Genomic DNA, 26,224 nt, shown 5'->3' with positions numbered 1-26,224 from the left:
CATAAATGGTATTTTTTAGTTTTAGATATTTTTATTATACTATATCAAAAGTAAAGAAGCAGGGATTAAGGGTTTGCAGCAAATAGTAGAAAAAGGAGACATGTGTGTTAGTGCCGGTAGCTTTTATATCATCGGTGCGGAGATTTCCTTTTTATTAGTTTTATTTTCTTTGTTTTTTGGTATTATACCTTTATTTTGGTTGGTCTTTTTTAAAAAAGTTTTTAGGGATAATTTTGTTTTCTACCGAATTTTGTAATCAGAGATATACTTTTTTCTCCGATCTTCATTGTAATGGTTATGCATATTGTGACGGGCTTTAGACAAACTTTTTGGATTCTTTTCCGAAACAGTTTTAACCATAGAAAATAATTTATCTTTGTCTAAAATATTTTTATCGTGCAACCAATAAATGTAATTGCAGCCTGTTGTGATGCGGAAAAACATTTCGATTGTTGAAAAGCACAGAAAAGATCATTATGATATCAATTTATTGCCAACATCCAACCAAAATTTTGATCTTAGTTTCATCATTGATTTTTTTTTTGGGAAATTTGCCAAACTAAATCTCTAAAGTATTGTCCCCTTATAACTAAATTAACTTTTCACACATTTGGACAGTGACTACCCTTTTTGTATATAAAAATTCATAAGATTTTTTTTACAAAGGAAAAAAATATGGAAAAATAGTTAACTTAATGTAGATAAGCATGTGCATGTGAGAAAAATATTTTTGACATCAAAAGATGTTTACATAATAATTTGAAAAATTGGCTAAATGTGCTAGTTAACCATATATGCCATCTACGGCGGTTTATAATACGTAATCTGAAAGAAACACAATGTTCTAAGGCATGTAGGCTGCATATTATAACGGAAACGTATACAACTAGTAAGGCAGAATATGAAGTTCACGATTTCCTCTATGCTCTATATTTCTGGTAGATTTAAAACACTAAACAATGTCATCTCATCAACCGCGCTAGAAAATAAAATCTAAATCCTTCCTTATTATAAACCACGCAAGAAAATACAATCTACAACATGTCTTTATATCTACTGTAGTAGTATATAACATCCTATTTATTATTCTATTTTCTAAATTGGTAGAATGCAAGTTCTATAACGGTTAGTAAACAAAATCCGGAAATCTTGGTAAAAACGGTTATGAAATATTCTCTAAATCTTTTAAATATTTTGTTTTCCTTTTTTAATTGTTATTTTTCCTAAATTGTGGTCTTCTTCATCGTTGTCTAACGATTTTTTTTTTTTTTTCTTCTTCTCTAATTTTTTCCTATCTAAACTATGGATTCACAAGAAGAGGTTGAATGGTGTGACAAAGAGAAGACCAATGGAAATGATGTGCGATTTTCTTTGGTGGATTTTGTGAAGGAGGGTCAACATTTTATTTCGAAAACGCTTTTGAAGGCAGCATTCGAAATATGTGCAATGAAACATAATTTCGACTATAAGCTTGTCAAGTCGGATAAAAAAATGTGGTACATTCGTTGCGCAGATGATGATTGCAGCTGGCGTGTTCGTGCAGAGGGGTTACCTGGTTCATCTTATTTTATCATCAAAAAGTATGTACCTCATCATTCATGTGCTGCATCCAAAAGGAAGGGTTCTGTTCGGACAGCTTCAGCAAAAACAATTGGTACTCTGGTTATGCATATGTATGAAACTGCTAAAGAAGGGCCGAGATCTAATGATATAGTCCAGTATATGCGTTCAGAACATGGACTTGAGATATCCTATTCTTTGGCATGGGATGCACGTGAGTATGCAATCAACAAAGTGAAAGGCCTTCCAGAGGAAGGCTATGAAAAAATTCCCAAATACTTGCACATGATGAGGGAAGCTAATCCAGGGTCACACACGTCTTATGAAAGGGATTCTGAAGGGCGATTCAGATTCCTCTTCATCTCCTTTGGTCAGAGTCTTCGCGGTTTCTATGTTGCAATTCGGAAAGTTATTGTTGTGGATGGGACGTTCTTGAAGAGCAAATACAAAGGGGTATTACTGGTTGCTACTGCATTAGATGGAAACTCTAGTTTATATCCTATTGCATTTGGAGTTGTCGACTCAGAGAATGACCTTGCGTGGAACTGGTTTATGAGACAACTTAATGCGGTCATTGCTGACGAGCATAGTTTAGCTTTTGTGTCTGATAGGAATTCCTCGATTGCTAAAGCTATTGCTAACGTGTACCCGCAAGCTCATCACGGAATTTGCATTCACCACTTGCTGAATAATGTCGTAACATATTTTAGTGGGAAAGGTGTGGCTGGTTTGGTTGCAAAGGCTTCTAAAGCTTATCGAGCTGCTGATTTTCGTAAGCTGTTCACTGCTATTTACTCTATTAGTCCTGAAATTGGAAATTATCTAATAGAAGCCGATGTGAGGAAGTGGGCTCGTTGTCAATTCCCGGGTTACAGGTATGATATCAACACTACTAACCCTGCGGAGTCGATAAATTCTGCTTTGCGTACGCCTAGAGAGTTTCCAGTAATACCTCTAATGGACAGCATTAGGGAAATGATGACTCGATGGTTTTTCCAACGTAGAACTTTAAGTTCTAAGCACTCGAAGCCACTGACCATTGCTGTGGAGAAGAAGATAGACAGAAGGATTGAGAAGGGTAAAAAGTTTAAGGTCTTCCCGATTAGCGATGACAGGTTTTTGGTTCAAGGTGACACTTTTGACTGCATGGTTGACTTGGTCAGACGCACGTGTTCTTGTGGGAAGTTTGATCTGATGAAAATCCCATGCAGGCACGCCATAAAAGCAGGCTTCAGTGTTGGAATACAAGCACACACACTCACAGACGACATATACACTACTGCGTCATGGCGCACGGCTTATGAAGAAAGCATAAATCCTATTGGTGTCCCTGAAGATGCTTGGACTGTTCCATCTCATGTGGAGCAGACGAAAGTCCTTCCTCCAGAGTCTAGACGAGCTGCAGGTAGAAGAAAGAAACGCAGATACGAGACAGCCGAAGATAAGATCCGTTCGTCACAAGGAAATCAAGGCTCTAAAGGTCGCAAATGTAGCCGATGTGGGATTCGAGGGCACGATAGGAGAACATGTGATCGAGCAATATAGGATACTCAGTTTGTTTCATGCAAGCTTTGTTTATGTTGATTTATGCAAGTTATGTTTCCGGTTTTTTTTGGGTTACTATGTTTCAGACTTTATGCAAGTTCTGTTTACGCAAGCTTTATTCATCTTGATTTATGCAAGTTATGTTTCAGAGATTATCAAAGTTATGTTTCAGCTTTGTTCATCTTGATTTATGCAAGTTATGTTTCACATTTTTTAGGATACTATGTTTCAGAGACTATGAAAATTAGGTTTGTTTGATAACGTTGTTCATAACACGACAATAAAACTGGAAATCAGATTGGTTCAATATTTGAAAATGTAACTTGAATCAGAGAACCATTACAATATCAATCACATTTGGACCAGAGACATAACAAACTGAAAAGGGTTCCTACGCAACCTACATCAAGCGAATGCTTATGGTTCATAACTTCTTCCTGCACTGTCTTCTTCATGGAAATTCTCAGATCTTCAATTTCCTCAGCAACTCTCGCCTGATGCTCAGACATCCTTTCAATCTCATCAAGCAGAGCCTCGTCCACCCACTTAAAAAGATGATTTTCTTTTTTTCTCTGTTTCAAAACACAAAACAAATCAATTGACATATAGAAGAATATGAAGTAATGAATTATCAGATTTACCTGTAAACCAATCTCACATCTGAAGAATCGTCTGTATGGGTTCTCTTCCGTTTTTGAAACATAAGTGACAATCTTCTTTCCACACCAGCATCTGGAAGGGATCGCTCCATGGTATTTCGTGTTCGTCATTCTCTTTTGAGGAGAGATTTTTTAAGAACAAGTAGGAGAAAAAAACACCGCAAGATGTAGTGTTTGTGGCCGCTTTATGATCTTATATAAGCAATATAATTAGGGTTTACAATGTTTCTAATCGGATCGGCACATATGGTCAACTTGTATGTGTTTTCATTATAAAGATTTGTTTTGATTATTATGAATTTTTCAGATTACTAATGATTGTGTTGATAAATTTTGGCACCAAATAGATTGTGGTATTTTAGTGTCATTTAGGGTATAGGGTTTGAAATCGTTTGTCTTCTTTAGTGTCATTTAAGGTATAAGGTTTAATATAGTTTGTCCTACTTTAATGCCATTTAGGGTATAGATAGGTTTAGATTTCGGTTATGTTTTGATAAGAATTAGGACATCGCATATCAATCATTTAGGGTATAGATAGGGTTTCATATTGTCACCTAAAAAGTAAAGAGAAAGCAACTTCAAGAGTCAAATAAAACAGTGAAATAAGGTAGTAACTAAAGGAGTAAAATGGTAACTAAAAGAGTCAAATAAAATCACCAAACAACAATATACTTCCTACACAAGTCATAACAGAAAGAATTTTATTCAAGTTCCACTAGAGCACTTGAAATTGTCTTCGGGGGAGTGAATTTTGCCATCCTTTCAATAAGGACAGGATCAATAGCAGCTTCCCATAGGTCATAAGCAATCTTCTGCCGCGCTTCACGAATGTTGTTGTCATTCACCAGGGAAAAGTCCAAGCCTAGAAGATGGCATTCAATGTGCTTCAAGGCATATACTCCACAGTCACTGCTACTTTTGTTCAATAAGAAGGGCATTGAGACGTAGGAGACGGTATACTGCTTGACTTGATACTGTCGACTCTTAGAAGACTGAATGGCTTTGACAATTCTAGGGATGAGAACTGCAAATGGCTCCACTGCACCGGGGTGTCTCAGTCCCTCACAGTCAAAGACCTCTATCGACCGAGTAACAAAGTTGACGCACATAGAGATCCAGTGCTTACCAACATTTAGGGGGACATACATGCGGTTAACATCAAGATCCCACATTAGTCTTGTTCGTCCGTGTGCTGGAAGTTCGCCAATGCCGTACTGTTGTAGCAGTCCGCCCACTTTGAATTTCTTCTTGTCCTTCTTATACTCGTTGTAAGAGTTCGTAATTTGATTACTGAACAAGCATGTCATGAAGGCTACTTTATTTGGAAACCATCGCCGCAAGGAAGTCCTCTCAGTGAATAACCACATCATACCATCAATTTCCTGCATAATTTGATAAAAGACTGTAAGTTTGTGTACACAAAATAAAAAGGAACAAGGTAATAACTGACCTTATTCAGGAGCCACTCTGAAGGTCCGACGACACGAGATACTAACTCATTTGTGAGCATAGATGGTCCAATTTTTAGTTCTCTGCATTACAAAATTCAGTATCAAAATGGTAGAATTGTTAAAAAAATTTAAAAATATCAACTTACTTGAAAGTTTTGGTCCAGTCAACAAGTTTGCCCCATAATGCCTCAGGGACAAACACTAGTGAGTAATCGGGATCATGTATCCGGTCCTCAAGTGAGTCCACGTCTTTCAGAGTAGGTGGTCTCCAATCCGCAGGCTTAAACGAAGACAGTGGAGTGGCAAAGTCAGCTGGTTCATCACCATCCAGATGTTGTGAAGGATCAAAACCTTTAACATGAGATGCTTGAGAAAGGTTTCCCATGGCTTCTTGTAAAGAGTCTTGGGTCCCCTTATCTACACATCTCGCTGATTTGGTCAAATTCTTCAAAAAATCCATCATTTCATTTTCATCAGTTTGAACATCCTGTTAATAAAAACAAGCATAACATTAATACTAAAAAGACAGTCCATAGCAAAATATAGAAAAGTACATTACAAAATAGTCAATCCCACAAGTCATCATCATTAGTTCATACAAGCCGATATATTACATATTACAATACAAGGACATTACATCAAAAGAGTCGACATAGCAAAATACACAGAGCTTCATTTTTTGGTTACCTCTCTTACTGGCCGAGGGCTACGACGAACCGGAGGAGGATCCACATTTGCAGATGCCTTGCCTTTTCCCTTTGCTGCGGGAGGACCCGTACTATGAGATGATGGTCCTTGGTCTTTTCCAATTGTTGCTGAAGGAGAGAGAATCTCAGATGTGTTGCCTTTTCCCACTGTTTCCGATAGACCCTTAAGCTGAGAGACTTGTTCCTTGAGTTGAGCCACCTCATTGGCAACGTTGTCAAAACGCTCATGTATGTCCTTCTGCACCACTTCCTTAAAAGAGTTGAAAGAAGCGGTGAACAAACCTTCAATGAAGGTCTTCATTTCACTAGAGACACCACTGTTGTGTTCAGCCGCACGTTGACAAAGCAGTTGTTTCTTTCGAGACTCGGCACCAGGATCAATTAGCTTGCGCTTGCCTCTTTTCGCAGTAACAGCCGGTTCCCCTGCAACTACAGTCGGTTCCTCTGCAACAGCTGACGGTTCTTCTGCAACATCAGCCGGTTCATCTTGTTCTGAATCAGAAAGGTCCATATGTGCAGGCAAAGACTCAACTTCCCAATCGAAATGCGTCCAGTCTTGTTTCGCATTGATCAATTCAACAATACGACCAACTCTTTCGTCCTTCTTTTCATCTTCCCTAAGGAACTCAGTATCAGCAATCACATCGAAATCACCAGTAGATGATATAAATGTGAACAGCTCTCCCTGCAAGAACAAACAAAACACTAAGCTTACATTGAACATTTATTGAACTCAATATTTAAAGAAGAAATATCAGTTACCTTATCAAAGTGGGACTCTAGGCTGGTGATATCTTGGTAGGATACTTTACCACTACCTTTCCAATTCCTACATCTCATTTTCTTCACGTTTTTTTTTTTTTTTTATCCACCATAGAACCAATGTCTGGAATTGCCTCCATAATCCATATCTGAAACGCATATGAGAATCCATCCAACACGTAGCTGTTCTTCGTATGCACATCTTCTCTTGCTCTGAGTATTGATGCAATCAGCTCATCATAAGCGCGAAGACCCCAAGGATACATCCTCAATTTCTCAAAATCCATCACCAAGCGGATGTATTCTTGAGGGATATACACTTTCCAATCCTTAGCCATGAGGAATGATTGTATAATGGACAGATACACTAACCTCACTCTGTCCACATACGACCACTCGTTACACACCTTAAGGAGCTCATCCCTTATAGTATATAAGTTGATCTTCGCATTGGTCTTCAGCGCATTAGCCCAGAACCCCTTATCATTCTTCCAGTTAATGAAGTCTACGTCGGGTTCCTCTTTGTACTTCAATCCAGTCACAGCATAAAATTCTTGCATAGAAAACCTAAGAGGCCTCTTCGCAAAAATAAACCACAGCTCGTGAAGCTTGGAAACCCTGAGCTGCTTGCACATGAAGCTGTGAATAATCTTCCCTGAGTAGATGAGGTTGTTCTCTATGATCGCCAGAAGAGGCCCGAAGACAGGGTCTTTCAAAACTTCCTCATACTCATCTTTCAGAGCCACCTTTACCGCCTTCAGAAGCGTCCTTCTACATGTGTTGTTAATCTTATCCATCTGCGTCTCAGCACCTTCTTGAAGAATGCGTTTAGGAAACTGGTGAGCCATTCCTAAAAAACATGAATTCCATAAGTTAACAGCGAACCAAATATAACCATCTCACATTTAACTAGTTTTTTACAATTCAAAACTACTTAGAAACACAAATCGAAACAAAATATAATCAACTAGCAAATGTTTTTACCTCTAAAATAAAACAGAGTCAAAGTTACGCACCAAATGTATAACAAAAGACTACACACTATCGACAAATTCAATTCAAATAACAAACTCGATCCCAAAACAAGTATGTAAAATTGATGTCTAAAGCATGTCAAAGTCATTAGCTTTTTCAAGTCTATTATGAATTCTAAACCTTAATAAAGCCGATACCAAACAAACTAGAACTCAAAATCACCTCAACAACAAGCCAATCTCACACCCCACTCAACCACATTCCGCCTCGGAAAACCATAAACTTGTTTCGATTTGTGTTTTAAACTAACTCTCTATCTAGTACAATTTGTAGTACATGCAAATAAACATAAAGAACAAACAAAAAAAAAAGCAAAATCGTAAAGGGGATTTCAAAGCCTAACCTTCAAATTGTCAGAACCGAGATGAAGGAAGAGCAAAAGAAAACAACTGTGAAACTAATCGTCCTTAATCGGGGAGGAAAAGCTACTCCCGAGCTTGAGCTGCTTCGATCGGCGGCGGCGGCGGAGATAAGAACGATAATCTAACCGGTGGCACTAACAGAGGAAATACGCAAGAAGGAGGAGGGAGAAGCGATGTGACTCCTCGTTGAAGCTCTCCGACGAACCAAGAATCTCAGAGGCGGAAGGTGTCGCCGGCGAGAAAGAAATCGTCTCTCGATTGGGAAAGAGAGTCGGAGAGAACGGGACCGAGAGTTGGGAAAAAATTGCCCTATTTTTATTTAATTAAGTATTTCCTTTTTAATTCATATAGTTTTTAAAATTTTATTAATTATATTATAAAGAAAAGGACAAAACAGTAGATTCATAAAGTATTAGTTCTAAGGGGACAAGAATTAATTCTATACGGACAAGGTTAGAGAATTTAGTTCGAAGGGGACAATACTTTAGAGATTTAGTTCCATATTGGCAAATTTCCTTTTTTTTTTGTATCGTATTTGTCATATCATATTTTAATGGATTAGATTGTTTCTTAAAAAACTTTTTATTTTTGTTTTTTTGATGTGATGCATCGTATCAACGTTTTTGTTATTGTCACTGATAGAAAATATTGAATAAAAAAAAATTTATACAAAAAAGAGGAAGCAAAGACTATCGAAACTTTGCATGGAGGTAGTGGCCGGATTGAATCATATGTACTTCTGCATGCATGTATCGTATGGTTTCTGTAATGATCATATCTCTTGAACCACGAAAGTTTATTTACTTCAAATCTATATAAATAAATCAAATCTAGTATCAAAAGAATACATGAATCAATAACAATACTGACGTTACAACATCAACAAATTAATTTTTAAAATAAAAATCTAACTATATTTAAATTAGTGACTAAATAAATCAATAAAATACTATAGTTCTGATATAAGGGGCGGTCACTGTAAGAAATATTATGTATATGAATGAATATTTCTTTCCCATAATGTGGTCTTATGTTAATCTATTTCTTATTGAGATTTCTAATCTTATACATATTTGGTAACCAATAAAATGGTAACTAAAGGAGTTAGTTTCTAATGAAAATTAACTAAAATGGAGAAGTGATTTTTTCTAGAAATTTTTTCACTTAGGTGACTCATGAAAACATGCATCAATGTAAGAAAGTATTTGAATTAAGTTTAATGCATCAAAGGAGAACAAGTTCAATGTATGAATGAATGATTCTAGAAGTCTAAACACTTGTCATTACTCAACTTTGATGGATGGTTGAGATTAAAGGATAAAACTTGCCAAAGAAGTAAGAAAGACTTGGTGAGAAAGTTAACAAAACTTGATGAGGAAACTAGATCCCTCTCCCCACCTATAAATAGATGTCTATGCTCCATCCTAAAGCATCATGAAGAAAATATAAAGAGAAACACATAATGAAAGGTTGTAGGCAAGGGGAGAAAAGATCTAACTCCAACTTAAAGATCAAGAAATCATCTTCCATGATCAAAATCAGTCAAGAAGATTTCTGCAACGATGAATCGAGGTATTCCGCAAATCCTTCTTATAGTTCTATTATGTGATTAGTCTAGATGTTAAAGATCTTAGGGCTCATGTAAAATCATGTTTACATGCACATATCGAATATCCGGATTTGGGGGAGGTATTCGTGATCTGATCCGTTTTTGTTTGAATAATCAATTATCTGATTTGATTCTATCCGTAGCTATCCATATATTTGGTGTCCCGGATATCCAAAAAATTATAGATTTTTAACCGGATATCAGATCTGATCCGTACAAATAAAATAAAATAAAAAATAAATAAAAATCTAGAATAATATAAAATACTAAAATTTATTTAAAAAAAATATTTACCATTTAAAATTATAATAACTAATATAATAAATTTGTTTAATAAAAATATTGTAAAACTTGTAAAATATAATCTTTATATAAGTTATATATAAAATTATTTAAATATATGTATGTAACGGATCATATCAGATATTTCTTCCTAAAAGTATTAGTATTTGTGATTAGCTTTGTTTTTAAGAATATTGCATATTAGTATTACTTTGCTCCGTAGAACTACGCATATCCAGATTTTTTGGTTCAAATCGAGACAAATAACAAATCAAATCAAAATTTACGGATATTTTACTGAGACCTACATTGCTAATGTTAATTTATCGTGCTTTTATTGTATCATACATGCATTGTGTGAACAAGAAGTATATCAAATAAAGTAAGTCATTGTTAATTAATTCCAAAAAAATGAAGTGAAACTAGTTTATGAAAGTATAAATATATATAAAAATGACACGCAATATACCACTAAAATAAAAACTAAACCTACAAATTTCATTAAAATATTTTGGTTATTATTTATGCGTCAACCCAGTTTAATAGAATACACCGATCTCACAACAATTTATTTTACCATCTAAATGATATTCTTTAGTTTTGGAAATTTTCTATTTTACAATCTATTTTGTGTTAGAAAAAAGATATTTTCTATTTTAATTTATCAAAAGACAAAAGTACAAAATTAAAGAAGCAATGGAGATGATTGGTTGGGATTGTAGATGCTCTGGACAGCCAAAATTTAGTCTATAGCTATATATGTCAACCAATCGAGCTTTGTTTTCTTTAAAAAACTCACAGCAAAAAATTCTCTGCAAAATCAAAATATTGCTGTAGAGAGCTTTATTTCCAGAGCAAAAAAATTAGTGCTTTATAAATCTACAGCAAAGAAAAATACAGCAAATAAATCTACAGATTAAATTATACAGCAAAAAATATAAAGGTACATCACTTACCAATCATCCCCGATATCGAAACTTTCCATGGAGGCAGAGCCATGCAAGAATAGAGGCAGATAAAACATGTGTTTTTGGGACAAACAAGATTTATATATTTAGGGGGTCAAATTAAACAAAAACTTTACATGGTTTTACTGGTAAGGGCTTCGTGATACCTAGATTAGTTGCTGAGTTCGATGCTTCAATTTGTAACTGTAAACACTTTTTCCGATTTTTAAATATAAAAGGTCAAAAATATTTTTTGCTTGTGGGCCAAAAATTTTCAGGCCCGGTTTTGCGTGGAGGCAGTGCACTGAATCATATGTACTTCTGCATGCACGGATCGTATGGTTTCTGTAAAGCTCAAATCTCTTGAACCTCGAAAGTTTATTTACTTCAAATCAATATAAATGAATCAATTCTAGTATCAAAAGAATACATGAATCAATAACAAGACCGACGTTACAACCTTAACAATCATTAAAATGTCTATGTTTGTTTCTCGCTCTTCTTATTTATATGCTTGTTTGATGGTTGACATGCATGCCACTATAATTAGTCACTTCAAAACTATAAAACCCTAGTGGAATATTATACTTGCTCTGTTTTAAGATACTTAGGGGGTTATTGGGAGTTAAATTTCGAAGAAATTTTAAAATTTAGAGATTTCATTGTTATTGATTAATGAATTCTTAAAATCTTATTAGAATCCTTTGTTATTGGTTTGTGAACTTTTAAATTCTATGGAAATCCTATGTTATTCAAAAAATTTAGTTTTTATTGACTTTGCAATTCTATTAAACTCTTTTGTTATTGGGACATAAATTCTCTCTAGTTTTACTTATAACACTCAACTTTACAAATATCACATATAATTATAGGATTCTCAAAATCTATGTACCAAAAACACAAATACACAAACACAACAAGATTTTTTTTACATTTTTATTGTCAAGTCAAAGATAATTGTAAAAAAAAAACTAAAGACAAAATAAATTATTAAAAATAACAGTTTAAAAAAAAAAATCTTTCATGAAATATAACTATTTGATATTAAAATAAAATCATGAGAAAATTCATAGGTTTATTATAAAAACTTTAAAACAAAAATCAAACAAGACAAATCAAAATGTCAAAATATTAAAAAACAAAATTTTTTATTTAATTGTCAAATAGTTCTATTTTATGAAAGATTTTTTTTTAAAAAAATAGAAAGATAATTTTGGAAAGAAAAGTATATATGAAAATCTATAATAATCAATGTCAATTTATACAATACATTGGGTAAGAATTCAACAAATCTACTTAACTTTTAAAAATCTATTAACTCTTAAAATTTTCAAACTCCGCACAAATTCTATTTCCAATAGGCCCCCCTTAAAGCTTTATGCTACTGCACAACTATTAAAAAACTTATCTTTATTTAAATTAAAATATAAATTAAATAATTTAACCAATTAAAATAAATTAAAAATATCATTGATGGCACAGTTTTGATAAAGAAAAATATTACATTAAAATATGAAAAAATCATCTATTTTAAAATATCATAAATATACTTAAACATAGTATGTTTTGAAACAAAGGGAATATTCTTTAAGACTTTTGTTGTCATGATGTGAACAAGCTATTGGGATTACTTTTTTCCTTCAAATATATATAGTATTTCAGAATTGTTATAAATCATTAAGTGGATGACCCATAACCAATGACCAAAACAAGGCCCAAACTGTGGCCAAAGGAGGAGAGAGAGAGGCAGTCGTCCGAGGAGAGAGAGTCGGCTCCTTGGCCGACTTAGATATAAGATGTTTTCCTTTTCTCTGTTTTAGATCTTTTCCTATTTCATGTTGTATTAAGTTTTGCATAATTTCCTTTTTCTTATACTTTGTAATTCTTATATAAAGAATCTCTATTGTTCATTAATAATACACAGACAATTCCCCATTCTTTTACACACGTTATCAGCACGATAGTCTCTAGATCCCTGAGACAAAATCGAAACCTCTAAACCCTAAAAGCCAAAACCGGCGACCACAACTAAAACCCTAGACACGTTCTTAGTTCATCCAAGAACTCAGACGATCCATCTTGAATCCTCGACGTTCTCAGATCACGTCCCAGCCTAGACAAACTCGTCCCGACCACGATCACACCAGAGACGCGATCGTACCCGAGACGACCCGATCTCCTCGCAGCTCGCATCCGAGACAAGCCGACACCCGCGATCGGCCTCAGCTCGCGCCTGCACCAATCCGCGACCCGATTGGAGACAACAAGCATCCGATTGATTCTCTCTCTCTCTCTAAAGGTGGTCCGGTTCTAAACCCCTACAAAGCAAAGGTATAACTTGATCTGAGAACCTAGATTAATCAAAACCCTAATCCATTATTATGGAAACCTAGTTCTTGATCAAAACCCTAAAAACATACAATCTAAAATCGACAATCTCATAACTAGTAATATAGAAACCGATTCCTTAGAACTTAAATTGATTGTTTCTGCTTTAATTTTGAGAAACCCTAATTATTGGAATCGAAACCCTAAACCATAAAGGACTGAATCCGATTTGAATTGATTGAATGTTTGTTGATCTGAGGTTTTAGGATTGTTAGATTGATTGAAGTAATCTGATCTAGAACTTGAATCCTAAAGGCCTTGAAACCTTAATTTTGAAATTGAATCCTACTAGTGTTCAAATCGGAAACCCTAGGATTGTTTGCATACATATGAATCTGAATTGAATTGCATTCGTATTGTTTGAAATCGACCAGCATGTAGAAACATATGAATTCGAATCTGATTGCATTAAAATTCATATGGCCGTATGGCCTTAATCTCTCTGGTACATGTAGAATCATATATTAGGATTGTTCGCACCATGGTCAATTAGTTTTACATGTCCGATCCTATTGCTTGTCTACATAGCCGTGTGGCTTGTTTGTTCGCACCATGGTCGATTAGATTGATTGTATTTCATAGATGCGTAAGACAAGTTTGTGGCCGAGCTTGTTAATAAACCATGCGGCCACATGATCACATTATGAACCTAAATTGAAATGATAATGTGATTCAGATGTCGAAAATCTCAAATGGAGACTATGCAGCCCTTAATCTCTCCGGAGATAACTACTTGCAGTGGGCGCTAGATACAAAGATCAGCTTAAGGTCAAAAGGACTTGGTGATACAATCATCAAGGGCAACAATGAGACCGATAAGAATCGGTACAGGGCTATAAGTATTATACGCCATCACCTCATTGAGGGTCTAAAAGATCAGTACATTACGATGGAAAATCCACTAGAGCTTTGGGATGCTTTACAGCATAGATATGATCACCAGAAAACGGTGTTGTTTAAGACGGTCTCGATGCTGAGACTTTACAGCATAAATCCAAAGGCTAGAAATGACTGGAAGAATCTAAGATTCATGGATTATAAGTCAGTGGATGAGTACAATTCGGTCTTGTTTAAGACGGTCTCGATGCTAAGACTTTGTGGTGAAGTAGTAACCGAAGAAGAGTTACTTGAGAAAACATTCTCTACGTTTCATTCCTCAAACATAATCCTGCAGCAGCAGTACCGAATGAAAGGCTTCGCCACATACACTGATCTGATCTCGTGCCTGCTACTGGCCGAGGCAGACAATGAGCTCCTGATGAAGAACAGTGAAGCTAGACCTGTCGGAACAGCCCCATTACCAGAGGCCAATTAAGTTGAAAAGAAAAATCCCAACGAGTGCAATTACATCCAGAATGATAAGAGATCACATGGCAAAGGCCGTGGTGGATACAGGAACCGTGAAAATTACTCGAACGGCCGAGATAGGTACTTGGCCGGCCGGAAAGGAAACCAAAATAACCGTGGTCGTGGTTCCAATCCCGGCCGTGGCCGAGGCGGTTATGGCCGAGGTCGAGGTGGTATATCCAAACCGTCTTACTCGACCAAATCCGTTTGTCACAGATGTGGGATGAGCAATCATTGGGCCAAGAATTGTAGAACTCCTAAGCACTTATGTGAGCTCTACCAAGAAAGTCTTAAGGACAAGAACCCGGAGGCTCATATGGTTCATGATTCCGTATATGAGGCTGATAAAGAATCCGATGTTGCAAATGACGACCTGATGGATTTTGAGACTTCTGATTATCTCAAAGACTAAAATTTTCGATACGACTTGTTTTATTGCTTTATGATTGTTTTATGATTGTTTTGGTGTTTTTAATTTTGGTGTTCTGCAACTTTAATAAATGAAAGTTTTGAAGTCTCTGAGAAATGAAATCTTATTATTTATAGAAATGAATGATGAGATGAGCATACTCGTGGTGGATAGTGGCACAAGTCATACAATACTTAGAGACAAAAAATATTTCTTAAATCTCACAATGCAAAGTGCAAACGTACACACCATTGCAGGTGTAGCCGGCCTGATTGAAGGTCACGGACAGGCTTATGTATTGATGCCTAAGGGCACTCATCTAGAGATCAAAAATGCCTTGTATTCCCCAAGCTCTAAAAGAAGCTTATTGAGTTTCAAAGACATAAGATTGAATGGTTTCCATCTTGAAACATGGGAAGAAGAAAATAAAGAATTCCTTAACGTAATTTCGATCACCAAAGGCTATAAAAGGATCCTAGAAACCTTACCTGCAATGTCTACTGGCCTATACTATGCAAAGGTCAGTATGATCGAGGCTAATGCCTGCGACAATTTCACTTTATGGCATAACCGGCTTGGCCATCCCGGTACTAACATGATGCGAAAGTTGATGATAAATTCACAAGGGCACACGTTCAAAGGAGTTGTACCATACAATCTCACATGTGCAGCATGTGCACAAGGGAAACTCATAACCAGCCCGTCACCAGCCAAAGTTAATAAAGAGATCATAAACTTTCTGGAAAGGATTCAGGGAGACATATGTGGACCAATACACCCACCTAGTGGGACGTTTAGATATTTCATGGTCCTGATTGATGCATCGACCAGATGGTCGCATGTCTGTCTACTATCCACACGGAACTTGGCATTTGCACGCCTGCTTGCTCAGATAATAAGACTGAGAGCACACTTTCCAGACTTCCCTTTAAAGACTATACGTCTAGACAATGCTGGTGAGTTTACGTCCCAGACGTTTAATGACTACTGTATGTCCATGGGGGTAAGTGTAGAACACTCCGTGGCACATGTACATACGCAAAACGGCTTGGCCGAATCATTCATTAAACGTATCCAGCTGATAGCCAGACCATTGCTCATGCGGTCTCAGCTCCCGGTATCAGCGTGGGGACATGCCATATTACATGCAACAGACCTGATTCGCATCAGGCCATTTAGTGAGCATAGATATTCGCCATCCCAGTTACTCACGGGTCATGAGCCAGACGTGTCCCATATCAAAACATTTGGATGTGCCGTCTACGTTCCAATTGTTCCACCACAGAGAACTAATATGGGACCACAAAGGAGGATGGGAATATACGTAGGATATGACTCCCCGAGCATTATAAAGTATTTTGGGCCAACAACCGGTGATTTTTTTAAGGCCAGATACGCAGACTCACAGTTTGATGAGTCCACATATCCGACCTTAGGGGGAGATAACGGCCGGTTGAGCAAAGAAATCGAATGGTCTCGACCATCAATATCTTGGCAAGATCCTCGGACTAAAGAATGTGATATGGAAGTCCAAAAGATTATACATCTTCAAAAGCTAGCTAATCAACTGCCAGATTCATTTGCTGACCCAAATCGAGTGACAAAATCGTATATCCCGGCTTGTAATGCACCAATACGAATAAACGTCCAGAAGGGACAAGGACAAGTGGCTACAGAGTCTAAACAACGTCTCAAACGTGGTAGACCTATTGGTTCCAAAGATAAACAGCCTCGGAAGCCCAAGAGAGGTGCTGGATCCGAGAGCATCAAGGAAACCGTCCAGAACATTGATGGACCGGCCGAGCCGACCCAGACGGTCGAGCCCAGTGGGCCGGCCATGCTAAATGATCCGACCGTTCCAAATGATGGGGTTCGGGACGCCGAACTTCATGGGACACAAGGGCCGGACAATCAAGAGATATCTATAAACTATATTATATCTATAACGAAATGGAACAGAAATGATATCGACGTCGATGATATTTTTGCTTATAAAGTAGCACTTGAGATCATGGAAAAAGATGAGGATCTAGAACCCACGTCCATATATGAATGCATGCAAAGATAAGATTGGATCAAATGGAAAAAATCTATAAACGTAGAGTTAGAATCATTAAAGAAAAGAGGCGTTTTTGGCCCTATAACCGTGACACCTAGAGATGTCAAACCAGTGGGATACAAATGGGTCTTTGTGAGAAAGAGAAATGAGAAAGGAGAAGTAGTGAGATACAAAGCACAGCTTGTAGCACAAGGATTCTCACAGAGAACAGGAATAGATTATGAGGAAACTTATTCCCCTGTGGTGGACGCAACTACATTACGATACTTGATCAGTCTGGCCGTGAAAGAGAAACATGATCTGCGCCTAATGGATGTAGTAACTGCGTATCTGTACGGTCCACTGGATAATGAAATTCATATGAGAGTTCCAGAGGGTATTGAGCTCAAAGATAAGAAAGGTTCTCGAGAACAGCATTGCATTAAGCTGAATAAAGCCTTGTACGGTTTGAAACAATCAGGTCGAATGTGGTACAACAGATTATCAGAGTACTGATGTCTCGAGTTTTAACCCGATTATCTAACTGCAAGTGCACAGTAGAGTACGCAGTAGTAATGCGGGATCGAATCCACAGGGACCGATGATCACACGTAGAGTTGCAGACAAGTTAATAGCTACAGCGAACGAAGATATATTTTTGATGGTTTTTATTTAATTTTCTTAGGTGTCACAAAACATAAACAAGCATGTAAAAAGATGATTTAAATGATTTGAAAACTATTTTAAAACAAACGTTGGGCATTGGGAATTCTCAGAGATTTCTTTTTAATCAAGATACAATTAATGGAAGACACAGGGATATATTAAGAACCGTCTAGAACTCAAACACGATATTAGAATTAACCTACCTCCGTAGCGCTAATTCTCTATGCTATAGAAATCTCCACACTAACTTCCGCTGAGTTTCAATTTCTAAACAAGCATTAAGAACAGGTTCAATATGTTCACAAAGCGCAATAACATCAACTTCCGAGGGTTAAGGACACTTTGCTCATCTAAAGTATTTTCGGAAGTTCAAACAATCACTTTCGGTGCATCAAACAATCTGAAATCATGAACTAAGTGATCAATTCAGTTCAAGCAGTAAGAAATCCATTAGATGAAGAACCAAAACGTAATCCCTTAGTCTACACACGTTTTATGGATCAAAACATCAAGAAATCCCCTATGAGAACCCCTAAACCCAACTAGATGACTACTCACACATAACTAAGCAAGAACAAAACGATTTTGATGAAGAAAACATGATAAGATTGTATTAAAACAGAGTAAAGGTTCAGAAGATCTTCTCCAAATGGTTTTGAGATGAACTCCTTTACAAATCTTCACAAATCACACAAAACAAGTACAAAACTCTCAAATCTCTCTCAAGAACTTGTAAATCTCCTTCTTGGTCGCCCCTGGTCTTTTTCTGAGTCCCAAAGGTCGAGTTCTTTTCCAAATTATTGAGGGGAGTGGGTAAAAAGGAGTGAAAAGCTCGTTTGTGCGTGTGGAGCCCGTAGAGCCTTAGATCGGTCGATCCACATATACCGGATCGGTCGATCTATTGCATGAAAGCATAAGATCGGTCGATCCACATTGACCGGATCGGTCGATCCCACGTCCTGTGCGATCAATACTTCATTCGGTCCATTGTTCGGTCTATCTTGCTTCTGAATAAATCCCGAATGCGTTCTTTTCTTTCAAGCTATCTAGTAACCTGCATATTACACTTAAGAACACCAAAACGCATCAAATAGACCAAAACATTAATTAAAACCGACCATTTAATTGCTCCAAAACGAGTTTAAAACCGTTAAAAACACGGAATATCAACTCCCCCAGACTTGAATCTTTGCTTGTCCTCAAGTAAAGAGGATTAAAATTTGGGAGCTCACTAACCCTCAGTAGACCTTACCTTGTGATTTCGCTAACCACTTGAATCAGAGACTGTCAAGGCTTTCATTCCAAATCCCTACCAAGACCTCGCAAACCTTCCCATATTTCAGACCTGCAAGTCTCAGTTTCAAGTAATCAACTCTTTACATTCATTAAAAAGGGCGTGACCTTTCCACCAAAGATATCTCCATCAGGTATAACGGGCTCGGTGTATGGGAGGCTGTTTTAGTGTTTAATTAGGTGAGGCTCAAGTGTTTGTGGGTATCAGCGATAACAAAAAAAAATGCAAAACATTATGCAAAATCGCTGGAGAGACCGAGTATATTGATAACCATGTTTTCGAACTGCTCAAGTCTCAAATGATCAAAACCCAACAAATCTCAAACTCTAACCCCAAATTTAAACAAAGCATCATCTCTAGTACATAAAATAAAAATAAAATGTCTAAATCAAATATACTGAATGAGATATAAACATGAACTCTTTTTTTTTTTTTTTTTTTTTTTTTTTTTTTTTTTTTTTATAAAAAACATATACAAACCAAATCGAATATATACACTGCGATGCAATCACACACTTACAACACCCAATTTTTCCATTTACACCTCTAGACACACAGGTCCGTGTCTAACCACCTAAATGTTCCGATCCTACCTAAGCAGTCGGATGAACCATGTCTACCCTAATCTCTCCATTGTTTTTGCACATGTATGCACATATAATCAGTGTGTAAGAATGCATGGAGATGAAATAAAAGGGTACGGTGTAGGTGTGGTACCAAACTATTGATGAGTCTGGCCATTCAGGATTATTAAAGAGTGGTAAAATGTGGTAAAGAAAATCCTGAATGTGTATATGGTGTACCGTTTCCTGATGTTGATTCCTGGTCAAAAGAAATTAAATTCATTAATGGTCAAAAATATTTGAGTCGATTACAATTCACCGAGACTTGATAAAAGATTTAAGGAGAGGTTGCTTGGTCAAGTGGTTCCTCGGTTTGTCTGCGCTAACAGTCCTGAAAAATGGTCAATATGAAATGTAATACACAACACACAAGGAAATAGTCTAATAATCATCACAGGGTCTGAGAAAAATACGTAGAGAGTTTTTTTTTTTTTTTTTTTTTTTTTTTTTTTTAAAACACAATCAAATCCGATAAACTAAGAAAATAAAAGAAATAAAAGCAATATGGTACATAAGTAGCATCCTCCCCCAGACTTACTTCACACCGTCTCGGTGTGAAAATAATTCCAAGAGAGATTACCGATCAGGCGTTGCGGTCAGTACGCCTCTTGGAGCGCCTCTCCAAGGCTCCATCATCATCAGAGTCCTCCGCTGCCTCAGGTCCAGCAGCGGTGTCGTGAGCGCCTGAGTCGTCATCGCTATCTCCAGAAACAGCTGGCTGTGATGCGCATCCCTTCTTAATGTTGCAGATTCCCTTCCACATCTTCAGCAGTATGGAGTTGTTGGTTTGATGGCTCTTGATCGACCAAGCGTTGATCTCAGCAGCGGATGCAGTAGCGGGAGGTGCTGGTGGCAGCATATACGGAGTGAAATCCGTGGGGAAAAGACTTTCCTCATCTTCAGGTTCCTCCTCTATATCATCATGTGGTGTCTGCTGGTGTGTCGATGATGATGCGACTCCTTTCTTCTTCAGTGTCGCGGGTCTGGTGCAGAGAGATGCAGGCGGTGGTAGAAATATGATAGCACCTGGATCAGTCAGCTCGGTGATGGCGGTATCGGGTAGCTTGACAAATTGCTCTCTCCCTTGTTGGTTCTGGAACTGGTAGATATGAGGGGCGGACTTGTCGATGCTTCCTCGCCAAGGGCCGGTGAGGTAGTGGCTGCTAATGAGTGCTCTCATGTCGAAAAAGTTCTGATACATCCCCTTCTTATCCACCACTCTGTCAACAGGTGGAAGAAACACTCCACAATGCCTTAAGATCTGTGTGATAACCGCTCCAAACCCACATCTCTTCGTATCTGAAACTTTGAAGTACGCAAGCTTCTCCGCGATCACAGCTCCTATGTTTATGTCCTTCCCGCTAACATAGGTAATGTCCGCGCCTTGAGGCCATAGGTGTCCAGCCCCGATGAACAGAAGAGCTAGCTCATCTTTTGTCACTGCAGCGGGTTCCGTCTTCCCATAGATAACACTGCTGATCACTCTCACTGCATATCGCAGAACAGGGCTACGTATTCTCGCTTGCTTGGCCTCTCGAGAGATGAAGTTTCCTGAAGCGATGAATGTCCAGAAATCATTGTGTTCCGGGAAGTCAGGAACACAAGATTGACGTCCTTTCCCGAACCCAAAGACGTCGCACAGCTGAAAGATGGTCATGGAGTGGAACTGCCTGTTCACAATGAAGGAGAACATCGCCTTATCAGCAACTGGGTTGTCCTCGTCAGGATGGTAGAGGCGGGCTGATGCGAGGAACTGCCTGGTCAAGTCAGCATAGCAATCACAGTGAAGATCGAAGATGTATCCCAGGCCAATCTTCGCGAACAAGGCTTCAATATCCTCGGTTATCCCCAATGCATCTGTAGTGTCTCTGTGAGCGAAGCGCGACGGACATATTTCCACTCCCCTCATCTGCTCATAGAAATCATCATCATGTATATCCCACTGCTGGGTTATCTCTCGATTCGCAGGATGAGACCTATCCGTCTTTCGGAACTTGCCCTTTGTGCTGAGCCTAGCAGTCTGTACCGAGGAATCCCCACGCTCACTCTGCTTCTTCTGTCTCTTAGGCATTATCTGCAAAATTAATTCATCAAAACCCAAGTAAGAGACATATAGAAAAACACTCTTATATAAATTTCTGATCAACCTCCTAAACATGTAAAAATTTAGCACACATCTCTTCTCTAAACTCAAAATAACACATCACACTCCATTCCAATTTTCGTTTTTCAATTAAACTCGATATTAAATATTTTTTTTTTTTTTTTTTTTTTTTGGCAAAATTGCAATTCATCCTACAAATTGGCAATCTAGGTAACCCATGAGTATAATCATCACGAATAAACCATCCTAGATGCTATTCCATTTAGAATTCGTAGATTCCCCTAAATCCAACCCTAGGGCGATTTTTGATTCTAAAATTAGAGAGTCATACCTGTGTCTTGATGAAAACTGATGGTAGAAATGGATAAAGCTTGAAAAACTAATGAGTTTAGCACCAAGAATTACAAAAATCGGTTGAGATATGATGAAAATCGATTTGCATGTTCTTTAGAGGTTTGAGAGAGTTTGAGAGGAGAGGAAGATGAAATTATGAGTGTTTTGATCTGATTTTCGCGAGTGGGATCTTTTGTGGGTGTTTTCCGGTTTAAATTGAGTGAAATCAAACCGGGCAAGACTTACCTGAGATCGACCGATCCGTACTCTTAAGATCGACCGATCTTATGAACGGATCGACCGATCTGCGTATACCGGATCGACCGATCCCTTACCTGGATCGCCGTTCTGTTTCTTTCGGATCGATCTATGCCTGATCGTGATACATGCCTAAAAATCATCTAAAAACACAACCAAAAATCAATTCACACAAGAAAACATAATCACAAAAAGAGAAAGAAAATCAAACCATGTGGGTTGCCTCCCAGTCAGCGCTTGTTTAAAGTCGCGAGCCTGACTATTTTGTTGTCCTTAGGCGAGATCGGGTTCCGTTAAAGGAATGTTGGTTCCTTCTTCGGGTTTTGCATCTGTGAAGTAAGGTTTTAGCCTCTGCCCATTGACGGTGAATTTCCTCCCATTGTCTTCCAAGACAACAGCTCCATAAGGTCTAACCTCTGTGATGGTGAAAGGTCCGGACCAACGAGACTTAAGCTTTCCAGGAAATAGCTTGAGTCTAGAGTTGAACAGAAGGACTTTGTCTCCAGCAGCGAAGTCTCTCGGGATTATCTTTCTGTCATGCCATGCCTTAGTTCTTTCCTTGTAGATTTTGGTGTTCTCATAGGCGTTCAACCGAATCTCGTCCAGCTCGTTCAACTGAACCATCCTCCTTTCTGCTGCGGTTTTAATGTCGAAGTTCATCAACTTCGTTGCCCAAAAACCACTGTACTCCAATTCCACAGGTAGGTGACAAGACTTTCCATAGACCAGATTAAAAGGAGTGGTGCCCAAGGGAGTCTTGTAGGCGGTTCTATACGCCCATAAGGCGTCATCAAGCTTCACAGCCCAGTCTTTCCTTGTTTTGCCTACAGCCTTCTCCAAAATCCCCTTGATTTCTCGGTTCGATATTTCAACCTGCCCACTTGTCTGAGGATGATAAGGTGTAGCTACCTTATGCTTTACTCCATGTTTCTTCAGCAGTTTATCGAACGTCTTGTTGATGAAGTGAGAGCCTCCATCACTAATAACCACTCTCGGGATCCCGAATCTTGGAAAAATGACTGTCTTGAACATTTTCTTGACAACACTAGAGTCATTTGTCTTGCTGGCTACTGCTTCCACCCACTTGGAGACATAATCAACCGCAACCAAGATGTACTCATTTCCATAAGAAGATGGGAAAGGGCCCATAAAATCAATTCCCCATACATCAAAAACTTCAACTTCAAGGATGAAATTTTGGGGCATCTCATTTCTCTTACTGATGTTGCCCTTCCGCTGACATGCATCACACTTTGAGACAAACTCATGGGCGTCTCTGAAAAGTGTAGGCCACCAGTAACCAGCCTGCAGGACCTTAGAAACCGTCTTGAATGTTGCAAAATGGCCTGCGTATTCTGAACTGTGGCAGTGGAAAAGAATCCCTTGCATCTCATTCTCCAGAACACATCTCCTGAATAAACCATCTGAGCATCTCTTGTAGAGGAAGGGATCATCCCAGTAGTAGTGGTTCACATCTCTCATGAACTTTTTCCTCTCATACCCCTTCAGGTTCGGTGGTTCAATTCCAGCACATAGGTAGTTTGCAAAGTCTGCAAACCATGGGAGATCATCCTGAATTTGTCTCATGACACAGCAATCAGCCTGATCCAAATACTCATCCTCCAGCAAGGTGATCACATAGACATTCTCCTCGGGTAATGTATCATCCAGTGGTGTTTCAGCTTCCACTCTCATTCGGGAAAGATGATCTGCCACTCCATTTTCTGCTCCTCTCTTGTCTCTGATCTCAATATCAAACTCCTGTAGGAGTAAGATCCACCTTAAGAGTCTCGGTTTAGCATCTTTTTTCGTCATCAGGTACTTCAAGGCTGCATGATCTGTGTGCACAATTACTTTCGAGCCCACCAAATAGGACCTGAACTTCTCGAAAGCATAAACTACTGCCAGCAACTCCTTCTCAGTGGTAGCATACTTGATTTGAGCATCATCAAGCGTTCGGCTGGCATAATAGATCACATGGAGTTTCTTGTCTTTTCTCTGCCCCAAAACAGCTCCAATCGCGTAATCACTTGCGTCACACATTATTTCAAATGGCAAGTCCCAATCTGGTGGCTGCACAATGGGAGCACTGACTAGAGACTTCTTGAGAATCTGAAACGCAGCGAGGCAGTCAGCATCAAAAACAAACTTCGCTTCTTTGCACAGCAGACGGGTGAGTGGCCTCGCTATCATAGAGAAGTCTTTGATAAACCTCCTGTAGAAACCGGCATGTCCCAGAAAACTCCGAATATCCCTCACTGTCCTGGGAGGCTGTAGGCTGGTCATAACTTCAATCTTTGCTTTGTCAACCTCGATACCCTGCTCTGATATCCTGTGACCCAAAACAATGCCATCTTTCACCATGAAATGACACTTCTCCCAATTTAACACCAAGTTCTTCTCCTCACATCTTTCCAGCACCTTGCACAGATTAGCAAGGCAGTCGCTAAATGAAGAACCGTAGACTGAGAAATCGTCCATAAAAACCTCCATAATGTCCTCAATAAGATCAGTAAAGATCGACATCATGCATCTCTGGAAAGTGGCAGGAGCATTGCACAATCCGAAAGGCATTCTCCTGTAGGCAAAAGTACCGTATGGGCAGGTGAATGTTGTCTTCTCTTGGTCGTCTGGATGAATGGGTATCTGAAAGAACCCGGAGTAGCCATCGAGAAAACAGTAGTAGGGGTGGTTGGCTAGTCTTTCCAGCATCTGGTCAATGAAAGGAAGTGGGAAGTGGTCCTTCCTTGTGGCTGAGTTTAGCTTCCTGTAGTCAATGCACATCCTATGCCCTGTGACTGTTCTGGTAGGAATCAGCTCATCCTTCTCATTTGTGATGACAGTGATGCCACCCTTCTTAGGAACCACATGAACCGGGCTCACCCAAGTGCTGTCTGAAATTGGGTAGATCACCCCTGCACTCAACAGCTTTAGAATCTCCTTTTTCACAACTTCCATCAGTTTGGGATTCAGTCTTCGCTGGTGCTCTATGGACGTCTTTGACTCATCCTCCAAGTGAATCTTGTGCATGCAAAGATCTGGAGAAATACCTGTAATATCATCCAAAGAGTACCCCAATGCTTTTCTATACTTTCGCAATTTTGAAAGAAGCAAAGCGGTCTCCACATTATTCAGGTTAGCACAAATAATAACAGGATATGTGGAATTCGGTCCCAAGAATGCATACCTCAGCCCAGCTGGGAGGGCTTTAAGTTCCACCTTTGGAGCATTCTCCTCACTCCAATCTGGTTGGGAGGATGACGGTTTGACGGTTTTATCGGTGCCTGAGTCTTCAAGGCTGACATAGGCGACATGCTTCTCAATCGGTGAGGCTGAATCCAAAATCTCAGAAAATCCAACCACTTCTTGGTTCATGAACCCGAACTCACTCTCCTTTTGGGTCAATGCGACTTGTAGAGGATCATCAGTGTGCAACTCTTCATCCATTTCCTCCACCAGTTCAGTCAATGTATCAACCCAGAAAGTCTGTCCATCAATAGTCGGATTTTTCAGCACCTTCTCCACATTGTATCTCATCGCCATGTCTCCTAGACGTAAGTCTATATGCCCATTCTGTACATCAATCATGGCTCCAGCAGTAGCTAAAAACGGTCTGCCCAAAATGAGAGGATCTTTAGGTTCCTCTTCCAGCTCCAGAACTACAAAATCGGTAAGCACGTATCCCTTTCCAACACCAACAGGGATGTTCTCTAGTACACCGACTGGTCTTCGCACTGATCGGTCAGCAAGGACCAAGGAGATCCTTGTAGGTTTGTAGTTCGTCATGCCTAGCCTCTCAGAGACAGAGAAAGGCATTAGGCTCACTCCTGAACCCAGATCGCAGA

The 26,224-nt window shown here is 38.6% G+C and overlaps 6 protein-coding genes across 6 annotated transcripts; 1 reads left to right on the top strand and 5 right to left on the bottom strand.

The window, feature by feature from the left end:
* The first annotated feature begins 1,302 nt into the window (after positions 1 to 1,302).
* LOC106363713 lies at positions 1,303 to 3,105 on the top strand. The gene has a single exon (XM_048764047.1). It carries the CDS (start codon positions 1,303 to 1,305, stop codon positions 3,103 to 3,105), a length of 1,803 nt encoding a protein of 600 aa, XP_048620004.1.
* Positions 2,086 to 11,878, bottom strand: LOC111202712. The gene is made up of 2 exons (XM_048763665.1): positions 6,685 to 11,878; positions 2,086 to 2,320 (listed from the first exon to the last, which is right to left on the bottom strand). The coding sequence occupies exon 1, from the start codon at positions 7,530 to 7,532 to the stop codon at positions 6,768 to 6,770; it is 765 nt and encodes a 254-aa protein (XP_048619622.1). The 5' UTR covers positions 7,533 to 11,878; the 3' UTR covers positions 2,086 to 2,320; positions 6,685 to 6,767.
* Positions 3,453 to 3,875, bottom strand: LOC125590473 (uncharacterized protein At4g04775-like). Its single transcript, XM_048764046.1, has 2 exons — positions 3,747 to 3,875; positions 3,453 to 3,677 (listed from the first exon to the last, which is right to left on the bottom strand). The coding sequence occupies exons 1-2, from the start codon at positions 3,873 to 3,875 to the stop codon at positions 3,453 to 3,455; spliced, it is 354 nt and encodes a 117-aa protein (XP_048620003.1).
* Positions 4,466 to 6,762, bottom strand: LOC125590472. Its single transcript, XM_048764045.1, has 5 exons — positions 6,685 to 6,762; positions 5,903 to 6,607; positions 5,362 to 5,702; positions 5,215 to 5,296; positions 4,466 to 5,146 (listed from the first exon to the last, which is right to left on the bottom strand). Exons 1-5 carry the CDS (start codon positions 6,760 to 6,762, stop codon positions 4,466 to 4,468), a joined length of 1,887 nt encoding a protein of 628 aa, XP_048620002.1.
* An 8,257-nt stretch (positions 11,879 to 20,135) lies between the features above and the next one.
* On the bottom strand, positions 20,136 to 22,148 carry LOC125590261. Its single transcript, XM_048763664.1, has 2 exons — positions 22,120 to 22,148; positions 20,136 to 21,758 (listed from the first exon to the last, which is right to left on the bottom strand). The coding sequence occupies exon 2, from the start codon at positions 21,753 to 21,755 to the stop codon at positions 20,268 to 20,270; it is 1,488 nt and encodes a 495-aa protein (XP_048619621.1). The 5' UTR covers positions 21,756 to 21,758; positions 22,120 to 22,148; the 3' UTR covers positions 20,136 to 20,267.
* Positions 22,149 to 22,464: 316 nt separating this feature from the next.
* On the bottom strand, positions 22,465 to 24,965 carry LOC125590471 (the record flags this gene model as incomplete). Its single annotated transcript, XM_048764044.1, has 3 exons — positions 22,465 to 23,546; positions 23,865 to 24,605; positions 24,720 to 24,965. Coding segments are annotated over 3 exons (1,881 nt in total), but the record flags the coding sequence as incomplete, so codon positions are not given.
* Between the last annotated feature and the right edge of the window lie 1,259 nt (positions 24,966 to 26,224).

Source organism: Brassica napus, chromosome C7 (genome assembly GCF_020379485.1).
Source record: "Brassica napus cultivar Da-Ae chromosome C7, Da-Ae, whole genome shotgun sequence".
Taxonomy (NCBI): Eukaryota; Viridiplantae; Streptophyta; class Magnoliopsida; order Brassicales; family Brassicaceae; genus Brassica; species Brassica napus.
This window is presented reverse-complemented; position numbering and strand designations above follow the sequence as displayed.

Bases quoted from the DNA above. Each gene is read 5' to 3' on its own strand.
- LOC106363713 (XM_048764047.1), top strand. From the start codon at position 1,303: ATGGATTCACAAGAAGAGGTTGAATGGTGTGACAAAGAGAAGACCAAT.
- LOC125590473 (XM_048764046.1), bottom strand. From the start codon at position 3,875: ATGACGAACACGAAATACCATGGAGCGATCCCTTCCAGATGCTGGTGT. The intron at 3,678-3,746 runs GTAAATCTGATA...GTTTTGAAACAG, and splicing joins GATGTGAGATTGGTTTACAG to AGAAAAAAAGAAAATCATCT.
- LOC125590472 (XM_048764045.1), bottom strand. From the start codon at position 6,762: ATGAGATGTAGGAATTGGAAAGGTAGTGGTAAAGTATCCTACCAAGAT. The intron at 5,703-5,902 runs GTAACCAAAAAA...TTTTATTAACAG, and splicing joins GCCCTCGGCCAGTAAGAGAG to GATGTTCAAACTGATGAAAA. The intron at 5,297-5,361 runs GTAAGTTGATAT...TTTGTAATGCAG, and splicing joins GACTGGACCAAAACTTTCAA to AGAACTAAAAATTGGACCAT.
- LOC111202712 (XM_048763665.1), bottom strand. From the start codon at position 7,532: ATGGCTCACCAGTTTCCTAAACGCATTCTTCAAGAAGGTGCTGAGACG.
- LOC125590261 (XM_048763664.1), bottom strand. From the start codon at position 21,755: ATGCCTAAGAGACAGAAGAAGCAGAGTGAGCGTGGGGATTCCTCGGTA.